General features: G+C 34.9%; 1 protein-coding gene across 1 annotated transcript in view; it reads left to right on the forward strand.

Moving 5' to 3' along the window:
* CSPP1 (centrosome and spindle pole associated protein 1) overlaps nt 1–23,610 on the forward strand; it is a 101,138-nt gene that overhangs the window by 23,627 nt on the left and 53,901 nt on the right. Inside the window, exons 7-14 of the mRNA XM_037058676.1 lie at nt 205–644; nt 7,465–7,563; nt 8,703–8,770; nt 16,607–16,700; nt 17,684–17,741; nt 19,394–19,602; nt 21,870–21,991; nt 22,337–22,415. Coding sequence (XP_036914571.1) covers nt 205–644; nt 7,465–7,563; nt 8,703–8,770; nt 16,607–16,700; nt 17,684–17,741; nt 19,394–19,602; nt 21,870–21,991; nt 22,337–22,415 — 1,169 coding nt within the window. The remainder of the gene's footprint in view (nt 1–204; nt 645–7,464; nt 7,564–8,702; nt 8,771–16,606; nt 16,701–17,683; nt 17,742–19,393; nt 19,603–21,869; nt 21,992–22,336; nt 22,416–23,610) is intronic.

Raw genomic sequence — 23,610 nt, forward strand, 5'->3', positions numbered from 1 at the left:
TTTTCTCTTTTTATAGCTACTTATCCATATTATTGTTGCCTGTATATTTGATAAATCTTGTTATTAAATGATAAATTTTAATGATAAATGATAAGTATCTCTAATGGGTGATTAACCCTTAGAGTTGAGGTGATGGACTAAGGACACCATTTAAGAAATAACATCTCATTAAGATCTATTTCTTTCTTTTTTTTAATTGACCAGCACAAAAGTCAAAGGAATAAAAAACCTATTAGTCAGGTTAAACCTGATTTACTTTCACAAATACAAACATCTTATCAAAATTCAGAGGGTCCCAGTAGAGACGTCTTGACTCCTTCAGAGGCATATGAAGACCTTTTAAACCAAAGACGACTAGAGGAGGACAGATACCGACACCTTGATGATGAAATTGAATTAAGGAATAGAAGAATCATTAAAAAAAGGAATGAAGAAGTGGACATTTCCAATAAAAAACATCAAAGGTATGCCAGCAAGGTGGACATCCCAGATAGAAGATTTGACAGGTTTCATGAGCATCGTGTCTTGGACAGACACTACCATAGACCAGACCAAGATCCTGAAGTAAGTGAAGAAATGGACGAGAGGTTTAGATATGAAAGTGATTATGATAGAAGACCTTTGAGAGTATATACAAGTGACAGGTATTTACAACTTCATTTTTATTTTCTTTACTTGCTTAGTATTATCGTTGTTACTTTTTATCATTATGTTAGGGAAAAGCAGTTCCATTTGATTTACATATTTAATTCTAAGATGCTGTCAGCTTTCAGTTGCACCATTAGTTAATGTGCTCCTGGGGGAACAAAGACAACACCCAGGATGGGGAGAAAAAGACCCTGTCATAAAGCTGGAACACTGAAAAGCTACAACCTTTATGTAAAATTAAAAGGGAAATAAACTTACACACAGAAATGGACAGAAAAGAAAACTTCCATGTCTCAAGTTTGGCACTGAGTAGAGGAAGTAAAATATAACTTCCTTGTGAATTGAATGGTCAGCCAGTACTGATTCAGGCTTGCAGTCCAGATTCATGTTGCCAGTATTGTCCAAAAAAAAAAAGCCTTGGGAGAATTTGAATTGTCTTACATTCATAGTGCTCCTAGGTGACTGGCAGGGGACAGTCACTCCTCTCTGCAATAACTCGATCAAAAACCAGGTCAATGGCTAGTTTTAGATATTAGAACATGGGAAAAAAGAACACCTTAAAATGGATGAAATACAGTTTATTCCTTTAATATTCCTGTGCTCTAAATTCTTTTATCAATATATTTCTTTGTTTTCAAGTTACTTAATTGAACATTTATTTAGGTGAAATGGCACTAATTTTTTTTATCGATTTTTCACATGCTTTTCAGTTTCTTTGGATGATTATTTTTGTAATGCTATTTGTTAATTTCTTATTTTGGTTTGGTCATTTGTCTTAATGCATAAAACTTGCTGTACTTTAACCCGACTTTTGATTTGGAGATAGAAATATGGCAGGGTCCCATATTTGTCATTGACTTACTAACTTGAAAGGGCTAAATCTAAATTTGGAGCAGTTAAATGGGACTTGTTATACTTATTTGTCCAAATAGGTTTCTTTTCCTTTATTGTTTGACATCATTACAGATGTCGCCCCATCTTCCCTCCTTAGATTACTTTTTAAAATATTTTAGGAAATTCTGAGATGTAATGCTGCATATTCAGTATTCTAATTATTAATAATAATACTAAGCATTTAGTTTTTTGTCTTCTCTTTATTCCATAGCTATTATGTTTTACTCACTCAATTTTTTAAATATTTACTCTGATTTACGTAAGAGTGAAGGATTAGAATTTTGAAATGCCAACTATAATTGTCTTTGATTTGAATCCAATCGTTTGTACTTTAGAAAATGCTCCAAATCCTTTGCTGTGTTACATTTGAAAATGTTAATATCAGAAGGTAATCAAAGGCTGCCTAATGTAAAAAGCTCTCAGTTGGGGTACTACAGGTAATCTCGGACTCTGGGTGCTGCCTTCTTTGTACATCGGAACTTTTTTCCTTACTCTGTTTGTTTACCTTTAGAATGTAATGTAATGCATACTTTTTAAGTTTGGAATTTTAAGAAACCTATTATGAGGTTGTTCCTTTGTTTTTAAATATATTTTAATCTATTCTATTTGTAATTATACCCTATAATAATTTTATATGTGAACTAACATGAATTTCAGCCTAATTGTTTGAGCACTATTTTATTTTCTTATGTATCCCATAAATGAAGTGAATTCTTTTTATATTATCTTCTCTAAGTAGTATTTTCAGATTAGTTTAAACATGAAGATGAGTGAGAATAATTTGTTACACATTCCAAAGGTTTAAAAATTATTTCTTAAAAATGTAAATTTTTATTATGTTACTTCCATTTTGTTAATGCATGTATCTCTAAATATAAGGTTTTTCACATATGTCTGCATAGCAATTGAGGTTAAAATTGAATATCTACATTTTAGGTTTGTGGATTTCTTATTTCCAGCAAAAAAAAAATCACATTGATCATTCAGTAGTTTTTATTTCACAGGCAGAGTGATTGGCAGGAAAATGACTTGTCAGTGAAGTTTTTGAAACTAAAGCAATGTACAGGCAGAGTGATTGACAGGAAAATGACTTGTCAGTGAAGTTTTTGAAACTAAAGCAATGTACAACTGCATATAATATCTTGTTCTAACCACTAGTTTTTAAGAAAGATTTTATTTATTCTTAGTGAAAGGAGAAGGGAGGGAGAAAGAGAGGGAGAGAAACATAGATGCTTCTTGTGCACCCCCTCCTGGGGACCTGGCCCGCAGCCCAGGCGTGTGTCCTGACTGGGAATCGAACCAGTGACCCTTTGGTTTGTATGCCAGCAGTCAACCCATGAGCTACACCAGGCAGGGCTCTAACCACTAATTTTTGATATACTGTAATCTTACCCAGAAGTTCTTGACAAGAATAATTTTAAAGGGTTGTGAGAAATACAAAATTAATTTTCCTTCATTCTAAGTATCTCTTCTCTATTTTTTTTCTAAAATTCAGTATGTGATAAATTCTAGTTCTGATTTTTAATAATTTTTAATTTTTGGTCTCAGTTTTTTTCTAATTATCCTGTAAACTTTTCCATATATAATAATGTATTTATTAGTGATATATTTCCCCACTTTAAATACAGAAAGGAAGCTAAAACCCAGAAATGATTTTACTTTTCTAAACTAATCATTATTCTCTGGCAATATTTTTGATGGTTAGCAAGGTGGTTGATACTTTCTTTGACAGTTGTATTCTGTGTGAATGTATTATTTATTTATACATATTTACCAACTTAAGTAAATTTTATAATGTTTTAGGAACTTTCTAAGTTGAAGGTAATAGTGTATTTTATAATACTTAGGAGTTTATAGGCACTTTTAAAATATAGTCATCCTAGTCTTTATTATTTATTAACTTGAGTTATAGAAGTTAATATGTTACCATCTTATGTTTAACTTTATAACCAATGTTAATAAGTAAAGGACATTTTCAGCTCTAAAAAATGCTGAAGTTTTTTTTTTAGTTTTTATGTGATTAATGCAGTTAGCACTTCTTTTTAACTCTTGATATTTGCTAGTTTGTAATCTTAAGTCATTTTTTAAATTTTGAGATAACACTCCATCTGAAATTAGAGTCTATGTGTTAGTCACGTAGTTTTTAGTGTAGGACATTCTAAGAAGTACACATGCTTAATATGGAGATATAAATGATGAGAAATGTCTTATTAGAACATGAGTTGTTTTAGTTGGTATAACTTTTTTCCTTATAGTCAATTTTCATTTATCTTTGGATGGGCCATTTTAACATTAATTATTTTTTCCACTTTAAAGATTGTGTTGATATTAGCAAAATATTATTACAAAATTAAAGTAAATATAAAAATTGTCCTGACCTGTATGGCTCAGTTGGTTGGGCTTTGTCCTTGATTTGATTCTCAGGGCACATGCCTGGGTTTTGAGTTCTGTTCCCAGTTGGGGTACATACAAAAAGCAACTGATTGATGTTTCTCTCTCATATTGATATTTCTTTTTAAAAAACTTATTAAAAAGATTTTATTTATTTACTTTTAGAGAGGGAAAGGGAAGGAGAGAAACATTAATATGTGGTTGCCTCTCACATGACTCCTGCTGGGGACCTGGCTAGCAACTCAGGCATCTTCCCTGACTGGAGTCAAACCGGTGACCCTTTGGTTTGCAGGCCGGTACTCAAACCACTGACCCACACCAGCCAGGACTCACATCGATGTTTCTTTCACTCTTTCTCCCTCCCTTCCCTTTGCTCTAAAAATAAATAAAATCTTAAAAACATTTAAAGTAAATATAAAAATTGGGAAAAAAGTGAACACAATGAGAAAAAGCAGTTAATAGCTCTGTATTTTTCTTTTGACTTGTGATCTAGAGCACTTCTAGTAGCAGCACACTTAGCAACTCTGACATTAGAGAAATTGTTGGTGTGAAAACAAGGTGGTGCCACCTTTAGTATAAACTAGGTGATTTCTTTGAAGTAAGGAGACATTTGGTTCTTCCATATGAACTGTATCAATTTAGGACTAACAGATGATAAATATTTTATTTTTATAATATGTTTTTCTTGATAGTATAAACAAAGTAAATTTTTTTTGAAGTAGCTTCTTTGATTATTTGGTTTATTAAGGAAAACAGATGAAGTGAAATCATGATCATTTAGTTGTTTATTCATGTGTAAGTTGGTTAGCTGAAAATACCTGTGGTTTCAAACAATTCACCTTTCTTCTGTAAGAGTAATTTTTTAGATAAGATAAGCAACCTGTTAATTTTTAGGGTAAACTTGGTCTCTAGCCTATACTTGGTTTCTTTGGGCACTGAGATTTGAACCTAATTCAAGGAAACAGAAAAAAGCGTTTTCTACTTAACATAACCTTTAACTTTTTGGGTTTTTTGATAGTAGGATGGTGAAACTATTTTACAATATTCCCTCATGCAAATCTGATTTGCTATGTCAAATTAAGCAAATTTTTTTTATGAGGTCTGTCCCTTGCTGACAAAACCCAGTGGATTGAGGTGTGGTAAGTGAACCTATGGCTTTAAAGTCATAGAAAATTTAGTTAGTTCTGGGTCACAGGGATAGTGTTAACCTGGTACTGGTTCTAAAGCCACAGCTAAATCGAAAGGACTTCTTGGGGACAAACTGGACTTAAACCGAACTGCATTTGACTAGCATCAGGCTGTCTTTAGACTATTGAGTTCATTACTTCCGGAGATTACCTTCTGTCGTCCACTCTTCAATTGTTTCAAGAAAGAGATGGTGGTCAAATCATGCTGGCTCTCACCAGTTCCCATCTATGGAGAGGACTTTATGTACCTCCATGAAGTTTTCTAAAATAAATTGTAAGACCACCATAAAAGCTGTTAAAGTGAACTAACAGGGATAATTAAGAGTGATTACATGCTAAATTTACTAGAAATATAAAAGAAGCTTCAATAAATAAAGGCAATTTTATTATAATTATACAGTTATTTTAATAGATAATGCGGCAACTTTCCAAACTATAATTTGGCTTTACAGCTTGTTAGGTTCCCTTCTAGTTTATTTTTTCTTAGGTCTCAAGTTAGTAATTTAAAATTTACCATTTTATAAAATCGAACGGGATGCCTTAAGATTTTATTTTATGCTTTTTAGTGAAATACATATCTCTGCTCTGTTTTGCACTCAACATTTCTCCAGTTTTGACTTTATTGTAATTACTCAAGATGGGACTTTTATAATTTTGTGAATAAATTTTTTGTCTTTAATGAAAGGGTCCACCTTCAACTCTCTTTTACACGGGCTGTTCATTAGGAAGTCTTTGTAATTGTACTGTAGAACTTAGCAAAGAGAACTCGACCTTATACGTAAATAAAATCATTCCTTACCTTTCCTTAATTTAGAGTGAACTTTGAAGATGACCTTTTGTTCTTAGGGTGTTTGCTTTATTAAGATATCTATCTATATACTGAAGAACCCGTAAAACATGTTTTTGTGTAGATGCTTTTGGCTTTTGGTACAGGCCTGCTCTGTTAACTCTTTTCTGCACACATATATTTATATAGATCCAGTATAACTAAATCTGGTTGCCCGGTGTTGTTAATTACAAATTTGAATCTATATTTACCTGTTCTTCATGTTGGTAGAAGTAGAGAATAACTCTAAACTGTTTCAGTTTAAAAGAGATTCAAGCATCTAGTCTTTAGATATAAAACCAGCCATGTTTTGATAAATTAAAATAACTTTAAATTTCTTTTTTGAAAGGGAGGGTTCTGTTGTCTAGATATGGATAAAAAATGGGAGGCATTTATATCATGCCAGGTCCTGCATTAGTAAGGTTACGATGCTGTAAAGTTTTTTTCCCAACAGATGATACTGACGGTGCTTGTGTGATGGAAACAAATGAAAAATTGCTGCCTCCATGGATAGTGAGAAGCTCCTTTTCTTCTGAAAATTGCCATTTTCTTAATGTGATAATGAAATTCACCTAAAATATTGAGCAGCACTTTAACAGCCATATTTTTTTCTAATAGTCCTTTTGAGAGACAATGTAGTTTGATAGGCATGTAAAGAAGTGACTTAGGAAATGATCATTTTCATGGATGCTGATAAATGTTGATGTAAATAGTTGTGTATTCTGGTATGAGAACTTAAGGTAAAGAAATCAATGTTTGCCAAATGGAAAAAAAGACTAATTGGAAAGCACATTTAAAAAAATTATTTCTGAAAAGGATTAAAAGGGAAATAAAAAAATTCTAATTTTTTGTTGTTATGACTAAGTAAACTAATAATTTTCTAGCTATGTATCAGTTTATGATGTTTTCTGCGCACCTATGGCTAATATTTGTTCTTTCATGTGATTTACACTGTTAGCAAATGTGACTTGCTACATTTGATATAATTAAACTGTAAGTCTGCTGCTATATTTTTAAGTTAAAAAGGTTTGTATGTATATGCAATGAAATAATTCCCAGTGTCTATGAGTTTTGATTAAGGAAATGACCTCATTTTGAAATTTGACTATAATCTTCATGAGGATAGGGACCATGTCCATATACCCTGTGCCTAGAAATTGAACTTGGCATGTAGTAGGTACTCAATAAATATTCTTTGAAGAAAGGAATGATAGAAAAGTATATAATATATGTGTAGTTTCCAAGTTAAAAATTTCTAGAAGTTATACTGAAATAATTTATAATGACCTCCTTTTGTTTTTAAGATGACTAAATATAAACTCTTAGTGTCTCTTACTAACCAGCAGATCATTCTTGAATCAAATCTCATTCAGATTAATTTTAGGATGTATTCACAGTAAAACTTCATTATAACACTTTGTTCCCTTTGATATTTCCAACATCAAATGCAAAAACACCAGACTTATAAGAAGGTCCACTGTATGTGGAACAAGCTCTATAAGCTAATATATTTTTAAGGATGTACGGGAACAGACAAGGGAATGTGCCTCCTGTGGCGTATGGTGGTGATGTCACAGACCAGTCAAACATACGAATTTCATCTGCTGGAAATACAAGGTATGGTATGTAACACGAATTCTGCCCTTCAGTCATTACATATAGTGTGAAACAGCACGTGCTAAAACTGGTTCACTGGAAAGTAGAAAGATAACAGTATCTTAACAGCTTTCCTTAGCAGTAAGAAAGGAATTTATAGGAAAAAGGGTTTGAAAGGAGAGAGTTGCGTTAAATGAAAATATTCGGTACTTTACAGCATTCTTTTAAAGAACAAATTTTCATCATAAACTGTGCCAAGGTGTTCTAAATAAGTCCCTATCATTTTAAAGTGTATTAATTTGTTTGAAGTAATGAAAGGAGAAATACACATAATCTAGACTTAAAATCAAATGAAAATATCTTGGAGTTACAGAGGTGTTGTAACTGGAAATAAATTGAAAATGTTCCTGCAATGAGTTTTCCTTTCAAAACTCTGTTTTTGATTTTCAGCTTATTGAGTAGATAACTTTTATGCTTACATTGTAAGATGAGTTATCATATATAATTCAGCCATGTTGAAAAGAAAGGAAAATATATGCATTTTATATTATATTCTCTTTCTGTTTATAGCTTTTTATTTTATTATTCTGGTGGCTTTCTTATATCATACATAAGGATGAGTGCTTCCAAATCTATAGTGTGTAATGAAGATAATATTGTTATGTGTCAGAAGTAGTCTATTTTCTTCGAAGAAACGTAATTCATAAAATTGTTTGAGATAAGAGAATTTACCTTTTGGGCCTAGTTAATGAGGGATTTGCCTTTCTAGGAATGAGTCTTTTAGGGATGGGTCGTCTTTTCCAGGTATACATATAGGAATCACCTTTTTTCTTTCTTTTTTTTTTAAGATCTATATGTACTGATAACTCATTTTCTTTACTGGAGTAACTGTTCTTACTTAAAAAAAAGGATTTATTGGGAATCTACAGAGCTAGTGAAGCAGGCTGAAGAAAAAGGTTTTGTGTTTATAGAGGCTGAATACATCAAGGTCACACTATATAAATATATAAAATGCCATGGTTTTACTCTAACTTTAAAAATATGTAACTATTGGGAGTATTTGTAGTACTTTAAAAGGCAAATAATTCATACCTACATTTTACTCTAATTTTTTTCCCTGAAAATTATTTGGGTTCTAACTCTTTTCATTTTTGTTTTAGTGCTCGAGACAATGAAGCACCCAGATCTACCCGAGAGATCTGTAGTCCCTTTGCGGGGATGCTCTTTGGTATGTGTGAATTTCCAGTTGATTAGACTTGTGGAGTGTTCTATAAAAGGTCTTCAGTGAGAACGCGTAGTTGTAGTTACCACTAACACAAAACGTTGGTCTAGTGCTTGCTTTAGAATTGGCAGTATGCTAAGCATTTAACATGTATTATATAACTCTGTATAAAATTTTAAAGTGAAAGAACTTTTATTTAGTGGTGGAGTTTTCTACAGAAGGTAAATGAAGTATTAATTTTAGTATAAGCTTTTAATTTCATATTTTAAAAAATAGTTTATTTATTTCTTTTTAGAGAGAGGGGAAGGGAAGGAGAAAGAGTAGGAGAGAAACATCAGTGTGTGGTTGCCTCTCATGGATCCCCCACTGGGAACTGGCCCACAACCCAGGCATGTGCCATGACTGGGAATCAAACCTGTGACCCTTTGCTTCATAGGCCCGTGCTCAATCCACTGAGCTACACCAGCCAGGGCTAATTTCATATTTTATTAGTACTTTGTTGTAGTGTGGCTGTTTATTATATTCTGTTTTATATGGGAGAGTTTAAAAATTTTTTTTCTTGTTTCTTTAGCTAGCACAGAATTGCCTTACATTTTAGTGCAGTTCCCCTGAACTAAACTTTTTAATATTTTGATAGACACCCTTTCCCATGTTCTTTCCATGTAGTTTCTGAGAAGGTCTTTTGTTCAAATCATGAACATAATCTACACTTTGTCTTTACTTTAAAGAAGTGAAGGACATAGCTTAACATAAGCATGTTGATTTGCTCTATTTACTTGTCACAATAAAGAGAGCCTTATTTCCTGTGTGTAACTTTAAATAGAAAATAACGCTGTTTTTTTGTGTAAAAAGTATTAGAAAAAATTACTTGAAATTTGTTTTTAGTGAAGTATATGAGAAAATCGGATTAACAGTTTAGGTTCATTCCACCTCAAAACCATCAGTAATTTAAATCTTGGCTTAGGTATGTGTAGTTGCATGGGGTTCCCAGACTTCTGTTTCTTTGAAATGCCTGTTGTGAGAAAAGTGGCACAGCACCTAGACTTTTATTCTAGTGCTGTGTCTTTAAGTGGGAATTGACCAGTTTAACCCATCAGTAGGTCAGCAGGCTTTAGTCTTATGGTGTCTTTGTTAAACATGATAAAAATTGGAGAAATGGCTTTGGAAGTTTTAGCCCTGGCTGGTGTGGCTCACTTGGTTGGAGCATCATTCTGTAAACTGTAGGGTTGCAGGTTGGATGCCTGGTCAGGGCACATATCTGTAGGTAGTTGGTTTGGTCCCCAGTCGGGGCACACTGGAGAAGCAACTGATCAGTGTTTCTCTCTCTCTCTCCCTCCCTCCCTCTGTTCCCCACTCTCTAAGTCAATAAAGATGTCTTTAGGTGAGGATAAAAAGTAAAAAATGTTTTTAAGATGAATGGCATGAACCTTTCATTAATGCCATCTAGGAATTATGGATGAATATTCAGTGAGATAATAACCGATGTTTGAAACAAATAAGTCATTTAATTCAGTGATTATCTCTGGGTTATATGTAATTTTTTCCAGCTTACACTTGTATATACCCATAGGGGATTTACTCTTGTCCACGGCAGCACATTCTACCTTTAGTGGCTCTGATTGTTACAGTGTTCTCATTTCAACTGAACTGAGATTTGTCTTGCTGTAATTTTGACCAGTGACTTCATTTAGAGCCCTTTGCTTTATTTAAAAAAAATTAAGATAATTAACTGCTAGAGCAAAAATAATACATTGTGGGATTTATAACCAAATCATGGTTTATTTAGAAGTATGTTTTTAAATTTCCAAATATTTTGAGATTTTTCTGCTTTTTGTTCTTGACTATTTATTTAATTCCCCTGTGGTCCAAGAAAATAATTTCAATTATTTCAAATTTGAATTTTCTTTCTTTTTTGAAAAATATATTTTATTGATTATACCATTACAGTTGTTCTATTCCCCCCTTCATTCCCCTCCACACTGCACACCCCCTTCCCCTCTTTAGTTTAGGACCACGCGTCTCAAATTCTTTAGATTCTATATTTCCCCTACTATTTTTGTCCTCCCCCCCTATCTATTTTTTACCTACCATCTATGCTACTTATTTTCTGTATCTTCTCCTGCCTTCTCCTCCTCCCACTCCCCTGTTGCTAACCCTCCATGTGTTCTTCATTTCTATGGTTCCACTCCTGATCTAGCTGTCCTCTTGATTTGCTTTTGTTTTAGGTGTGGTTGTTAGTAACTGAGTTTGCTGTCCTTTCACTGTTCATATTTTTTATTTTCTTTTTCTTAGATAAGTCCCTTTAATATTTCATATAATAAGGGCTTGGTGATGATGAACTCCTTGAATTTGATCTTATCTGAAAAGCACTTTATCTGTCCTTCCATTCTAAATGAAAGCTTTGCTGGATAAAGCAATCTTGGCTGTAGGTCTTTGGATTTCATGACTTGGAATACTTCTTTCCAGCCCCTTCTTTCCTGTAAGGTCTCTTTTGAGGAATCTGCTGACAGTCTGATGGGCACTCCTTTGTAGGTGACTGTCCCCTTTTCTCTTGCTGCTTCTAGGATTCTCTCCTTCATTTTAGTCTTGGCTGATGTAATGATGATGTTCCTTGGTGTGTTCCTTCTTGGGTCCAACTTGTTTGGGACTCTCTGAGCTTCCTGGATATCCTGGAAGTCTATTTCCTTTGCCAGACTGGGGAAGTTCTTTATTATTTGTTCAAATAAGTTTTACCCTTGTCGCTCTTCCTCTTCCCCTCCTGGTACCCCTATAATTCAGATGTTGGAACGTTTAAAGATGTCCTGGAGGTTCCTAAGACTCTCCTCATTTTTTTGAATTATCATTTCTTCATTCTTTTCTGGTTGGATGTTTTGTTCTTCCTTCTGGTCCACTCCATTGATTTGAGTCCCAGTTTCCTTTCCATCACTATTGGTTTCCTGTGCATTTCCCTTCATTTCAATTAGTTTAGCCTTCATATGTTCCTCTAATTTGTGGCTAAAATCAACCAGTTCTATGAGTATCCTGATCACCTGTGTCTTGAATTGTGCATCCAAGAGGTTCGCTATTTCTTTTTCACTTAGAGTTATTGGCTGTGGGGCTTTGAGTTCTTCTTGAGCCATGTTTTGGTCCGTTCGCACCTGTTATGTATCTGGAGCAGAGCCCTAGGTGTTCACCAGGGCCAGGCCACTCATTTGCTGGGTTGTGACACTGTGTAGGGGCGGGGCTAAAGGAAAGCAATGGCGGGCCCCTTCTGCTGCCTCCCACCACCACCAGGGGCTGCATGGTCTGTCCCACTGTGCGCCAATGTGGGACCACAGTCAGTCCGCCTCTGGGTTTGCCAGCTGGGGCCTGTGCGGTCCGTCTCACTGCTCACTCCTTTGCTGGTTTATCTGTGCGTGCGTGAATGTGTGACCGCAGCCAGCCCGCCCCCCGAGCCCTCACTGGGTCCGCCCGACTCGGAGGTGCCTGGGCGCCTTCGGTCGGGGGATCTTTCTTGCCTGTCCCCGCTCCGCTGCTGGCTCCACTCTTACTGGTCTGGTTGAACGGTTCGTTGTTGTCGGACTTCCGTATAGTTCAATTTTCTGTTCTTTGGCTGCGTTTTTGTTCTCCAAACCTTTGTTATATTCATACTTGGTTGTGGGAGAAGGCACAGTGTTTGCACCTATGCCTCCACCTTGGTGGACCAAATTTGAATTTTCTTGATGACTCAGAATATAGTCTGCTTTGGTGCATGTTTAGTGTGTACCAGAAAGAATGTCCAACGTGTGTGTGTTGAGTGTAGTGGTTTCTAGTAATATTCATGCCTTATACATCCTTAATGATTTTTAACTGTACTTTGTACCAGTTGCTGAGAGAAATATGCTAAATTCTTTGACTACCTTATTCTTAGTGAGAGGCCTGGAGTGCTGAAGGGATTTTCTGTGTTCCTGTACCTTCCTCAGTTTCAGCAAGACCTCAGTGCCCCCAAAAGAGAGGGTGTCTCTTTCCACACTTCTCTCCTTCCTCAGTGGATTCATGTTGCTTGTTCCATTGGTGCAAGGCTGGCCCTGTGCATCTGGTTCCCAGGCATGCATCTTTCTTGGTGTTCCTGCCCTTCCTGAGTGTGATAGCAAAACTCTCATTCACGTCTGTGGAAGGTCTTGTGTGAGAATTTTCTGCCCTTCCCCTCATGTTACAGGTCTTTGCATGTAGTGTAGGATGCTGGGTCTGAGCAGGTTTTCTGCCTTTTGAATAACTTCCAACAGTTATTGCTGTGTATGAAAGAAGAGTCTGGAAAACAAGCAGTGGTGTTTTAATTTTGTTTCTGTTTCTGGTCTGGTTTTGCCATGGGAAGGTTTTTTTGGGTCTCCTGTGTTGCCCCATGTCTGGTCTCTCTTGTGAGCATTCTGCGGGAGGGCCGTACTAAGGGCAGAGTCCTCTTGTGTCTGGACTCCAGTTGTCTACATCATCTTACAACCCACACAGACCCTCTAAGGATACATTAGTATTTCAGCTAGTTTTTTATCTGCTTGTAAGGTAGCTGCCTATTTACTCATTTTCTGATACAGGTAAAAACTTGGATTGTCCCATTTCTGGATTGGTTCTTACACCTTTTGAAATTCAGTTTAACTGGTTCCTTGTAACCTCAGCAATCTGATGGGCTTTTAAATTTTATTTTATTGTACTTTTTTCATTACCATTTATCTGCCTTATACCCGCCCCTTCCCGCCTCGCAATCACTATACTGCTGTCCGTGTCCATGAGTTCTTTTTCCTATTTGCTTGAACCTTCCACTCCCTAACTTCTTCCCACCCCAGAGCTATCAGCCTGCTCTATTTTAGTTTCTATTTTACTTGTTAGTCTATTTGTTCATTAGATTCCACATATAAGTGAAATCATATGTATTTGTCTTTCTCTGACTGGCTTATTTCACTTAGCATAATGCTATCCAGGTTCATCCAAGCGAGGGTAAATTTTTCTTTTTTTATGGCCGAGTAGTATTCTACTCTAACTGTCTCGTAGTTATTTTATCCTCTCATGTACCAGTGGACACTCAGTTGGCTTTTGTGAAGTTCGGATTTTGTAGATGATTAAGTTTTTTCCTTATGTAGGGCCAAAGCAGTGTTGTGGCCTTCTAGTTTCTATGCAGAAGCAGAACTCTCTGTTTGGTTCTTTACAATAGTTTTTATTTCCTCCTCATAATGGTGCTATTTTCACTTAAATACTTGGGCACAGTTATGGGAGTTACTTTAACATCCTTGTTTGTTGTTCCATCATCTCTGTTTATGTGCTTTTTTAATTAATTAACTTTGGTAATGGTTATGGGCCACTGTATTAATTTTCTATTGCTAGATCACAGATTAGCACATATTTAGTGACTCAAAACATTGTACATTATCTCACAGTTTCTGTGGGTCAGGAATTTATTTGGACCCTTGTGCTCAGGGTCTCACAAGGTTACAATCCAGGTTTTAGCCAGGACGGAGGCTTGACTGGGGAAGAATCTACTTCCAAGCCCATTCAGAATGTTGGCAGATTTCATTTCCTCATGGCTGTATTACTAAGCATCCTGGCTACGTACTGGATGTCAGCTGGAGACTGCCCACAACTCCTAGGGGCTGACCACTGTTTTTTTGCCATGTAGGCTTCTTCACTTTGGCTGCTCACTTTAACAAGCCAGCAAGGAGACTCAATACTCAGGGAGGGCTTTTACCTGATTAGATCAGGCTCACCCAAGATAATCTCTCTTTTGATAAATCCAGAATTGATTTGGGACCTTAATTACACCTGCAAATTCATTTCACCTTTGCCATATACTATTGTCTAGAAGGAAGTTGTGCCCATGCTCAAGAGGAGGGGTTCATTGAGGGAGTCAACACCAGGAAGCAGGGAACGTAAGTTCTTAGAATTTTGCCTAGCACAGTCAAGTTTTTTTGATATAAAAAACTTTGAGGCCTTATTTTGAGCTTAGCTAGAGTCATTTAGAGTACCCTTCCTTCTAGAGGTAGTTCAACCCTACTACTATACAGTGAACTTTTTGGGGTCCCAAGAACTCCACTCTAGCTGGCTGGAGCTTATAGATTTTTTTCCACTTTGAGGTCTGAGAATTATTCAGTTAATGTGTTCTCCATAGTGTTTCTGCCCAGCCTAATGGAATTTCACTCTGTGCATCTACAGACTAGTGCACAGTAAAGTTGTAAGGAACCTGTCTGCATTTCAAAAGCTCTTTATATGGTTCTTTTTGGATCTTTTCCCAAAACTTCTGGCCACGTTAACCTTCCTGAATTTTGATCATTATCTGCTTAATTTAGCTCAGTTTGGTTTGAGTTCTCAGCTTGGTTCCCAGCTTGGTTTGAGTTCTCTTTCCCTGTACCCACAGCCTGGAACTTGCATTCAGGCTGAAATGGGGTAGGTAAAGGGTTCACCTCATTTAATTTTCTTCTTTCAGGTATACAGGCCTGTGCTACCTTTTGTCCAGTGTCTAAAAAAGTTATTTCATGTATTTTGTGTAGATAGATTATTTATTTGTTTTTATGGTGGGAGGTTAAGTTCTGTGCTTGTTACTTCATCGTGATCAGAAGCAGAATGGATATAGCTACTTGATAAAGCATTATTATTAACCTTAATGTAATTCATGTTTCCCCCTACGAGAACTTTGCTATGGCTGACATCTGTGCTTAATGGATAGATTCAGATGCTGTATATCCACTTAATTATTAATTGGGAGACTAATAATTAAGATAGTAGAGGCCTTGCTGGTTTAGTTGCATTTTTGATGTTCTGTGATTTTTATAGTGCTTTGATAATGCATATCTTGATTAGGAGGTGATTTTTTTGTCATTAACATACATACTAATAATCTTTGGTGGATCCAAAATGTTCACACAACTGGATTTTTACATAAGTGATACCAGGGTGAGAGGTGAGAATTTTGTAGGTTTTTTTTTTTTTTTTTTTGTAGAATCAAGGTGGCCATTGAGGTCTTTTGAGCAGGGCACCAGAGTGGTTAGTGCTGTATTTCAAGACAGTTGGTCTTACATTAGTGTGCTGGTTGGACTGAAGTAGGGAGAGGGAAGCTTTTGAGACTAATTAGGAGGTTATTGCTACAATCCTGGTGAAATATGGAGAGGTCCTGTCCAAGGTTAATGGCCATAAGAATAGGAAAGAGAGCCCTCATATGGAGTGAATGAGAGGGTGAGGAATCAAAGTTACACTGAGGTTTTGAAGCTCAATTATCAGGACATTAACAGAAAACAGGGAGAGGCAGTTGCTTCTGAGGTGTTCAATTTGGATATACTTGTTCAATTTAAGGGACTTGTGGGAGATATTAGTGGAGCTATTATCCCAATTATTGGAAGAATAAGGATGAGGGTTAGAGTATTCTCTTATTTAAGATTTTTTACTGAAAGGAAGAATTAATGTCTTTGATACATAGTAGAGATTCATTATGGAATTGTTGATTAAATGATAACTTTTAAACATTTGTGAGTTTTTTAAAAGATTTTATTTATTTATTTTTGAGAGGGGGAGGGAGAGAAAAAGAGAGGGAGAGAAACATCAATGTGCGGTTGCCTCTCATGTGCCCCTTGTTGGGGACCTGGCCTGGAACACAGGCTTGTGTCCTGACTGGAAATCAAACTGGTGACCTTTTGGTTTGCAGGCCAGCACTCAATCCACTGAGCCACACCAGCCAGGGCTAAATGATAATTTTGTATGATAAATACAATTTTCCTTTCTATCTTTCTAGCTTATACAGCAATTACTTTGATCTAGTAATTAAAAATGGAGATTTTTAAAAATTTGAGTTCCTAGTTGCATATATGCTCAAGAGTCAAGACTGCATTTTTGCTTTCCACTTTCTAGGAGGTGAAGATCGAGAAGTTGTTCAGAGAAGGAAAGAAAAATATAGACAAGAACTGTTGGAACAAATGGCTGAACAAAAGAAAAACAAGAGACGGTAATGAATGTTTGCATTTAAAAGAGATGATTTGAAAATAAATAAAATAAAAGAGATGGTTTGAATTTAAAATGCATTTGTATAAAACGACATGGTGGTAACTATTACATAGTAAAATAAGAGGATATTTTTCCTAATATGCTTTTGTATTTATAAATCATTTCAGTTTCAATCTGCACATTGTAAATCAGGGTAATAAATACTCTCAATGTTCATTCATCTCTGTTATTGGTAACAAATGATGTATATATTCTAGAACAGGCCTTTTATATACCTGCATTAATTTCTTCAATATTGATTTAGGGAAACATTAAATGTTATCTATATGCCCACTTATATAATAGGAAATATACAATAATTTTACCTTTTAATGTAGAATGGTACATATATATACAGTATAAAAATGATCATTGATGAGTCCACAGATATTTATATGGTATACAAGCCTCAGTATTTGTCATTTTTCTTGTAGGAATACCTGTGAAATATTAGAGTTTAAAATTAGGAATAGCTATTTTGGTTCTTGAGAATTCAAGACCCATGATCTTTTAGTTTTGTTATTTTTTATCTGTCTTTGAGGAAACCAGTATCTACTGTCTGATATTAGTCATGATAAACATTTTCATAAAAACTTATTCAAACTTATGGTATTAATTTATAATTTTTTAGCCTTCTTTTGGTGAACTGAAAATATACATGTATCCTAAAAGAAGTAGATTTTGTTTTACTTCTGTGCTTTATTCAGCATAAATTGCTTAGTCTTTGAATTACCCCGGCACTGGTTAGAGATACTTATTCAAGTCACTTTACTTGAGAATTCTAGTTTACACCAAATTAGAAAAATTTACTTTTCAGAATTATTTAAGGCTTTGTTGTTAGTTAAAGGAATCATTTGTATTTGGAGATGTTATTGCATCAACTTTGTTTATAAATTTGTTTCAGTAATGATTATGATTGTAATAGTATTTATTATAAAATTTTAGAGAAAAAGATCTGGAACTCATGGTTGCAGCTTCTGGAGCCCAAGACCCGGAGAAGTCGGTAAGGATTCCTGGCATCTTTTAATGTTAAATCTTTCATTCATCTAAGTCTCAAATGTGGCATCAGGTGGGGATAGAAAAGATACAAGGGGCAGTGTAAGTATAGATCAGTTTGAACACTAATAAACTAAACTTGTTTATTTTGCTAAGCTAATTTTTCCTTTTTCACATATACACCTTTTTATTAGATTGTTTTAAATTAGTTCTTTGTCCTTTTGTTCCCCTGTACTATTCCATGGGAGCATTACCTCAGTGTAACTTACAAAAGCTGCTAATATTGTTCTTGAGTATATCTTGACTGCCTTTCTTATATTTGAGTGATTCCAAAGAAACTGAAATCCTTAATCATAGACTGAGTGTTTTAGTAGTTTTTATTTAATGTAAAACAAGAGAGATAACCTTATTTTTACTTTAATTTTGTAATAATTCTCCTCATTAAGTGGAATGAATTACTTATTACAGTTAAGGAAGGAGAAGGTAATAATTTATTGCTTTCTTCACAGTGTCCTTTTCCTATAGTTGGATATGTAGAATTTACTTGCTAAGGAGAGTTTTAGTTTCATCTTTGAACAGTGATTGAGAAACTTTAATTTTATCAAAAAGTTCTTAAAAAGAATACAGCAACTTAAAATTATTCAACTGTAGGCAACTTTTGATCTACTTTTTTAACCTATGTTACGTTTTTGTCCTAGGGGTTTATCTGTTTGAAAGAGTTAGATACTTCAGCAGTACCATTCACTCCCCATGTGCTTTTCCACTGCTCATGGAATACAACCTTTAGATTAATCTGAGAAATCATTCCTGGGAAAGATAAACATGGTGGGGAATAAAAGGGATGCATTTCAAAGCTAAATGTATTTTCTTCTATGAATAAATACCTATCAAATAGTTTTCACAATCAAAAAGATTTTTTAATCTTAATCTTTTTAATGTAATATGGTGGCCTCTTAAACTTGGATTTATAGTTATATTTGACAGACCTTGTTTATATCTGGATGAAACAACCTTTACAGTGTCCAGTTGCTTTACTAGAATAAGTACAAAAAATGTTAGGCATAATAGTTAACCATTACTTTTAGGTTTATTTTTGATGTACAAATCTTAGAGAAGGACACATAAATGATGTTATAGGGCAGGAGGTAACAGAGTATAACCTTTGGCCAAGTCCAGTTGCTGCTGATTTTTGTAAATAATGTTTTATTGCAGCACACCCTTGGTAACTTTTCAACATGTTGTTTTGAGGCTACTTTAGTACTATGACTGAGGCAAAGAGTATGGCTTGATATGTTTACTGTCTGGTTCTTCACAACAAATGTTTGCTGACTGGAGAATATTGTGTCAGAATTGGTAATTGGATAGAGAAGCAACATAGATTATAGTATAATAGAGTTTCTTATTTAGAATTAATATCTGGCTCTAATACTTGCCTAATTAATTATTGGTGGTGAGACATTAGGTGCTTATATATTTCCAGGGAGTCTCAATTACCCCATTTATAAAATAAGGATTAGATCTTCAGAATCATTTAGCTATGAAATTCTGTTACTCGGTAATTAATTCAAATGTTTCCTGGCAATCTGGGACAGAGGGTCTTTGAGGTCACTTCCACTTTTAAGTTGTATTTAACAGACAGATTTTTTCTCTTTATTTTAGCCTGATAGACTAAAACAGTTCAGTGTGGCACCAAGACACCTTGACGAGAAGATCCCACCTGAAAGACCCAGAGTAGCTTTCCAGACCCCTCTCCCTCCTTTATCTACTCCCCCTGCCCCCCCCTTCCCACCAGTTCCCTCCATCCCAGTGCAAAGTGAAGATCTGCACAGTGGACTCAGCAGCAGCCTTGGTGAAATGGTGCCTCCCAGGTGCTTATTAAAATGTTTTACATTTGGGAATTCGGTAAGGCATCACTGTATTTCATATTTAGAAGGATTTGCTGAAGCAGATAACATTAACCATCAGAGGTTTTTGTGTAATTAATGGCTTCTGTCAAATAATTTCTCTTGAAATATTTTCAGTGTTGAACTATTCTCTGTTATTATAAAAATAAGGGAAATCCTTATAACATTCTTTAATTGTTTAAAGATGTTTTAGAATTTTTAAAATGCATAAGTACATTTAGTATTTGGTTTTAGGTCATATTTTTGAATATTTTAAATGTCTTTTAACACACAGTAGATACACATTTTCTTCAATTTTGTAATTCCACTTGGCAAACATTGAATAGTTCTTTCAGTTTATACAGAAAAAGTTTCTAATGTGGCTTTTATATATATTACTTTATTTTGACTTCTGTTTCATTCAGCTTTTTCTCTGTGATTACTTATGGGCTATTCAACTCAACTACCTGAAATGAAAACTGTTGAGATTTATAAAACCTGTAATTTAGGTATTATGGGAAAGATTTGATTTCTGTTGCTAAAAGATATCATGCTCTACCAGACTATCTACATAAAGAAAATCCTGCTGTTTATATTTGGTATTTTCTGGGCTATACTTTCTTCTCTCAGTAGAATGTGGGTTTTCTTTTCCTTATCATAAAATACTAATTATAGTAGTGTATTTAAACAGATGTTTTTCTTTTTTAATAGTGATATTTTTCAGGCTGTACTTTCAGTAGGACTTGGAATTATTCTTTTATTTAATACTAACAAGAAGTAGAACTGCATTTACTGTGCTTATCAGGTGTTTTCTTTTACCAATGGCTTCCTTTCTGAAAAGACTAGGCAGAACTGGAATTGCAGAGCATGGTATGATGGTCTCAGCACTGGGAAAGGCAGCGATTTTCAACCAGTGTGCCACAAGAGTTTTTAAAATGTGCAGTACCTCTTTTCCCGTAGATTGTCAAATAAAAGAATAACAGCCAACACAACAATAGTCATCCCGTGTGAATGTATCAAAACTGCACTAAATTTTTTGTCATATTGGCAAAAAACTTACTTTTTGGTGTAGCACAAATTTAGTAATTAGTTTTATGTGCCATGAGACCAAAAAAAGGTTGAAAATCACTAGGTTAGGAATTACAGTGGTGGGCTTCACTGTCTGGATTTTGGGCAAACCACACCTTTCATGAACTTTAGTTTTCTCATTTGTAAAAGTGCAGTAGTAGTATTTTTTCCCTTGTTTACAATTACAGGGTTGTTATGAGGATAAACTGAAAAAATCTTAATAAAAATCTAAGATTTAATGATGTTGACAGTTTTTCATAACAGCTTTTTGAGTGCTTTGTTGATGTATCTATGGAGTGAGGATAGTAAGGTTAGACACACTGACTACTAAATGTGGAAAATATTCACAGCAGAAGAGAATGGTAAATCCCTTCATAGCTCTGCAGAGTTGTGTTGAAGTATACAGCAGGAAGGACACGCTAAGACAACACTTAAAAGTGCAAACCTGGGATGTCTCTTTTCTCTTTCTGTTCATCTAAAGGGATCTGCCTTGTCTTCAGCTTTACTATTGGAGAAGATTGTCTTGGTGGAAATACAGCGACAGTTCCTAGTCAGTAATGTGCTGAGTTAGATGTTTCAGCTTTATGAAATACTAAAAATTGTGTCAAGACTTTACTGTTGACACATAAGTGGTATCTGTTTCACACTGTGGTTAACTTCCTTTGAGAGAACAATACATTTTTATAGTTAAAAAGTGCACCTCTTCTTCCAGTCAAATGGAACCATTTTTAATCCCATTTTGTACCTCTTTGCCTGTTTTCCTCTGAACTGTATCCTTCCTCTCTCTCTATCTCATTCTAGCAGCATGACTGAAGCATTGCCTTTTCTACAATGGAAAGCCTTCCTTATGTTTTCCTCCTGTCGCTGGGGTGATTTAAACATCTCCGCTCCATGTTCCTGTAGCATCCTGTCTCTTGTATGGTTTTATTTGCTGTTCTTTGCTGTAATTGTCTGTTTATTTCTGTATTATTTCTGAGGGACAGGGTCTATGTTTGTTCAATACTGGCATATGAGATATTAATTGATTAAATAAAATCTGAAGTTTCTGTCTTACATAAGTGTTGTAGCTTTTTCTAAAGCAGCAAAAAGTAAGATTTTCAATAACACTTTACAAAAGAACATCTTTATTTTTAGAAAATTGCAATGAAATATGAGAAGAATTTTCCAATTTTCTTTTGATATAGGATTGTACCTCTGCCTCCACCGCCCCTGCTACCACCTTTGGCTACTAACTATCGAACTCCTTATGATGATGCGTACTATTTTTATGGAGCCAGGAATACTATGGATCCTAGTCTTGCTTATTGTAAGTCATCTATAGTGTAAATATTTTTTCCACTGGTTTGGTCAGGAAAATTAGTTTTGTGCAAGCAAAAATATATAAATGAGAAAAGGACAGCTGCACTTATGCAAGTATATTTATCAACTTAATTGGAAAACTTATTTCTTTATAGTTTATTTTTTATAGTTATTTCCTTTTTATCTAGAGTTCAGAAATAATTATATTGTGTTTTCTTGCATTGTTCTTTGCTAACTCCTAACCCAGAAGGACAGATAAATTTTTCCTTAGGTAACATTTTCAGCATGTGACTTTTCTATTAAAGGGTCATTAGATGGGTACTCTGGAGTAAATGTATGTGTCTTTTTAAAGATGGTTCAGGAATGATGGGAGTGCAGCCTGCAGCTCATGTGAGTGCTCCTGTCACCCACCAGCCAGCACCACCTCTTGGGTAAGTCATTGTGAACTTGATAACGTCTTTCACAATTAATTTTCTTCCATAGACCCTGTATAGCTCAACTCATTTTTTTCCTTTTGAACAGAAAAAACTTAACTTTCATTCCCAATTATTGCATAACCAGTGTGTTCAAAGTATTGCTTGTGTTTCCTACAAAAAACATTTTTAAAAATTAAGAATAACCTCATTTTCTCTCATTAGAAAAGGCATGCATACATATTAATGTAAATAAGAATACAAACAAACATCTGTAAAAAGTTGAAATCACCTAAAATCTCATTAATCCAGATAGACACATATCTCAGTACGCATTCAGGAAGTCTTTCTTATATATACATATGCAAACTTATGAAACTATACACAACAGACAGCAAAATGTATGTTGTTCTATAACCTGTTTTTAAGATTAATAGTATATTATACACATTTTCCATGTCAATAAGTATACTTCTATAGCATCATTTTTAAAAAGGGAACTTTTTATATTTAGAGATTATTATAGATTCCCATGGTGGAATTATTGGAAATGACTTAGAGATATCGTGTACACCCTTTACCAGTTTCTTTTGGTGCTAATAACATTGTGCAAAGATGTGGTATGTATCACAACCCTGATACATGACACAGGGTCCAGTCAAGATATAGCACACTTCCGTCATCACAAGGATCCCTTATGGTGCCCTTCTACAGCCATGCCTAGTTCCCTCTTACCCCTGCACCTTCCTCAGCCACTGGCAACAACGGTTCTGTTCCCCATTTCTATAATCTCATTTTAAGAATGTAATGTAGAGTTATAAAATATGTAACATTTGAGGTTGACTTTTCAAAATTAGCATAATTCTTTGGAGATTTATCCAGGTTGTTGCATGCATAGCTTGTTCCTATTGCTGGAGTAGTATTCCATGGTACAGACGTACCACAGTTTAACTATTCACTCGTTGAACAACATTTAAGTTATTATGAATAGAGCTGCTATGAACATTTGTGCACAGGTTTTTGTGTGAACACAGCTTTCATTTCTTGAGGATAATTGCCCAGGAGTATAATTGTTGGCTTGTGTGGTAGTCATAAGTTTGATTTTGTAAGAGACTGCTAAACTGTTTTTAGAAAGATTGTACCATTTTTCATTCATAACAGTTTTTTAAGAATCTGGTTTCTTCACACCTTCACCAGCATTTAGTATTGTGAC

This window comes from Sturnira hondurensis, unplaced genomic scaffold, assembly GCF_014824575.4.
Source record: "Sturnira hondurensis isolate 20B ecotype Veracruz unplaced genomic scaffold, ASM1482457v3 Scaffold0010128, whole genome shotgun sequence".
NCBI lineage: Eukaryota > Metazoa > Chordata > Mammalia > Chiroptera > Phyllostomidae > Sturnira > Sturnira hondurensis.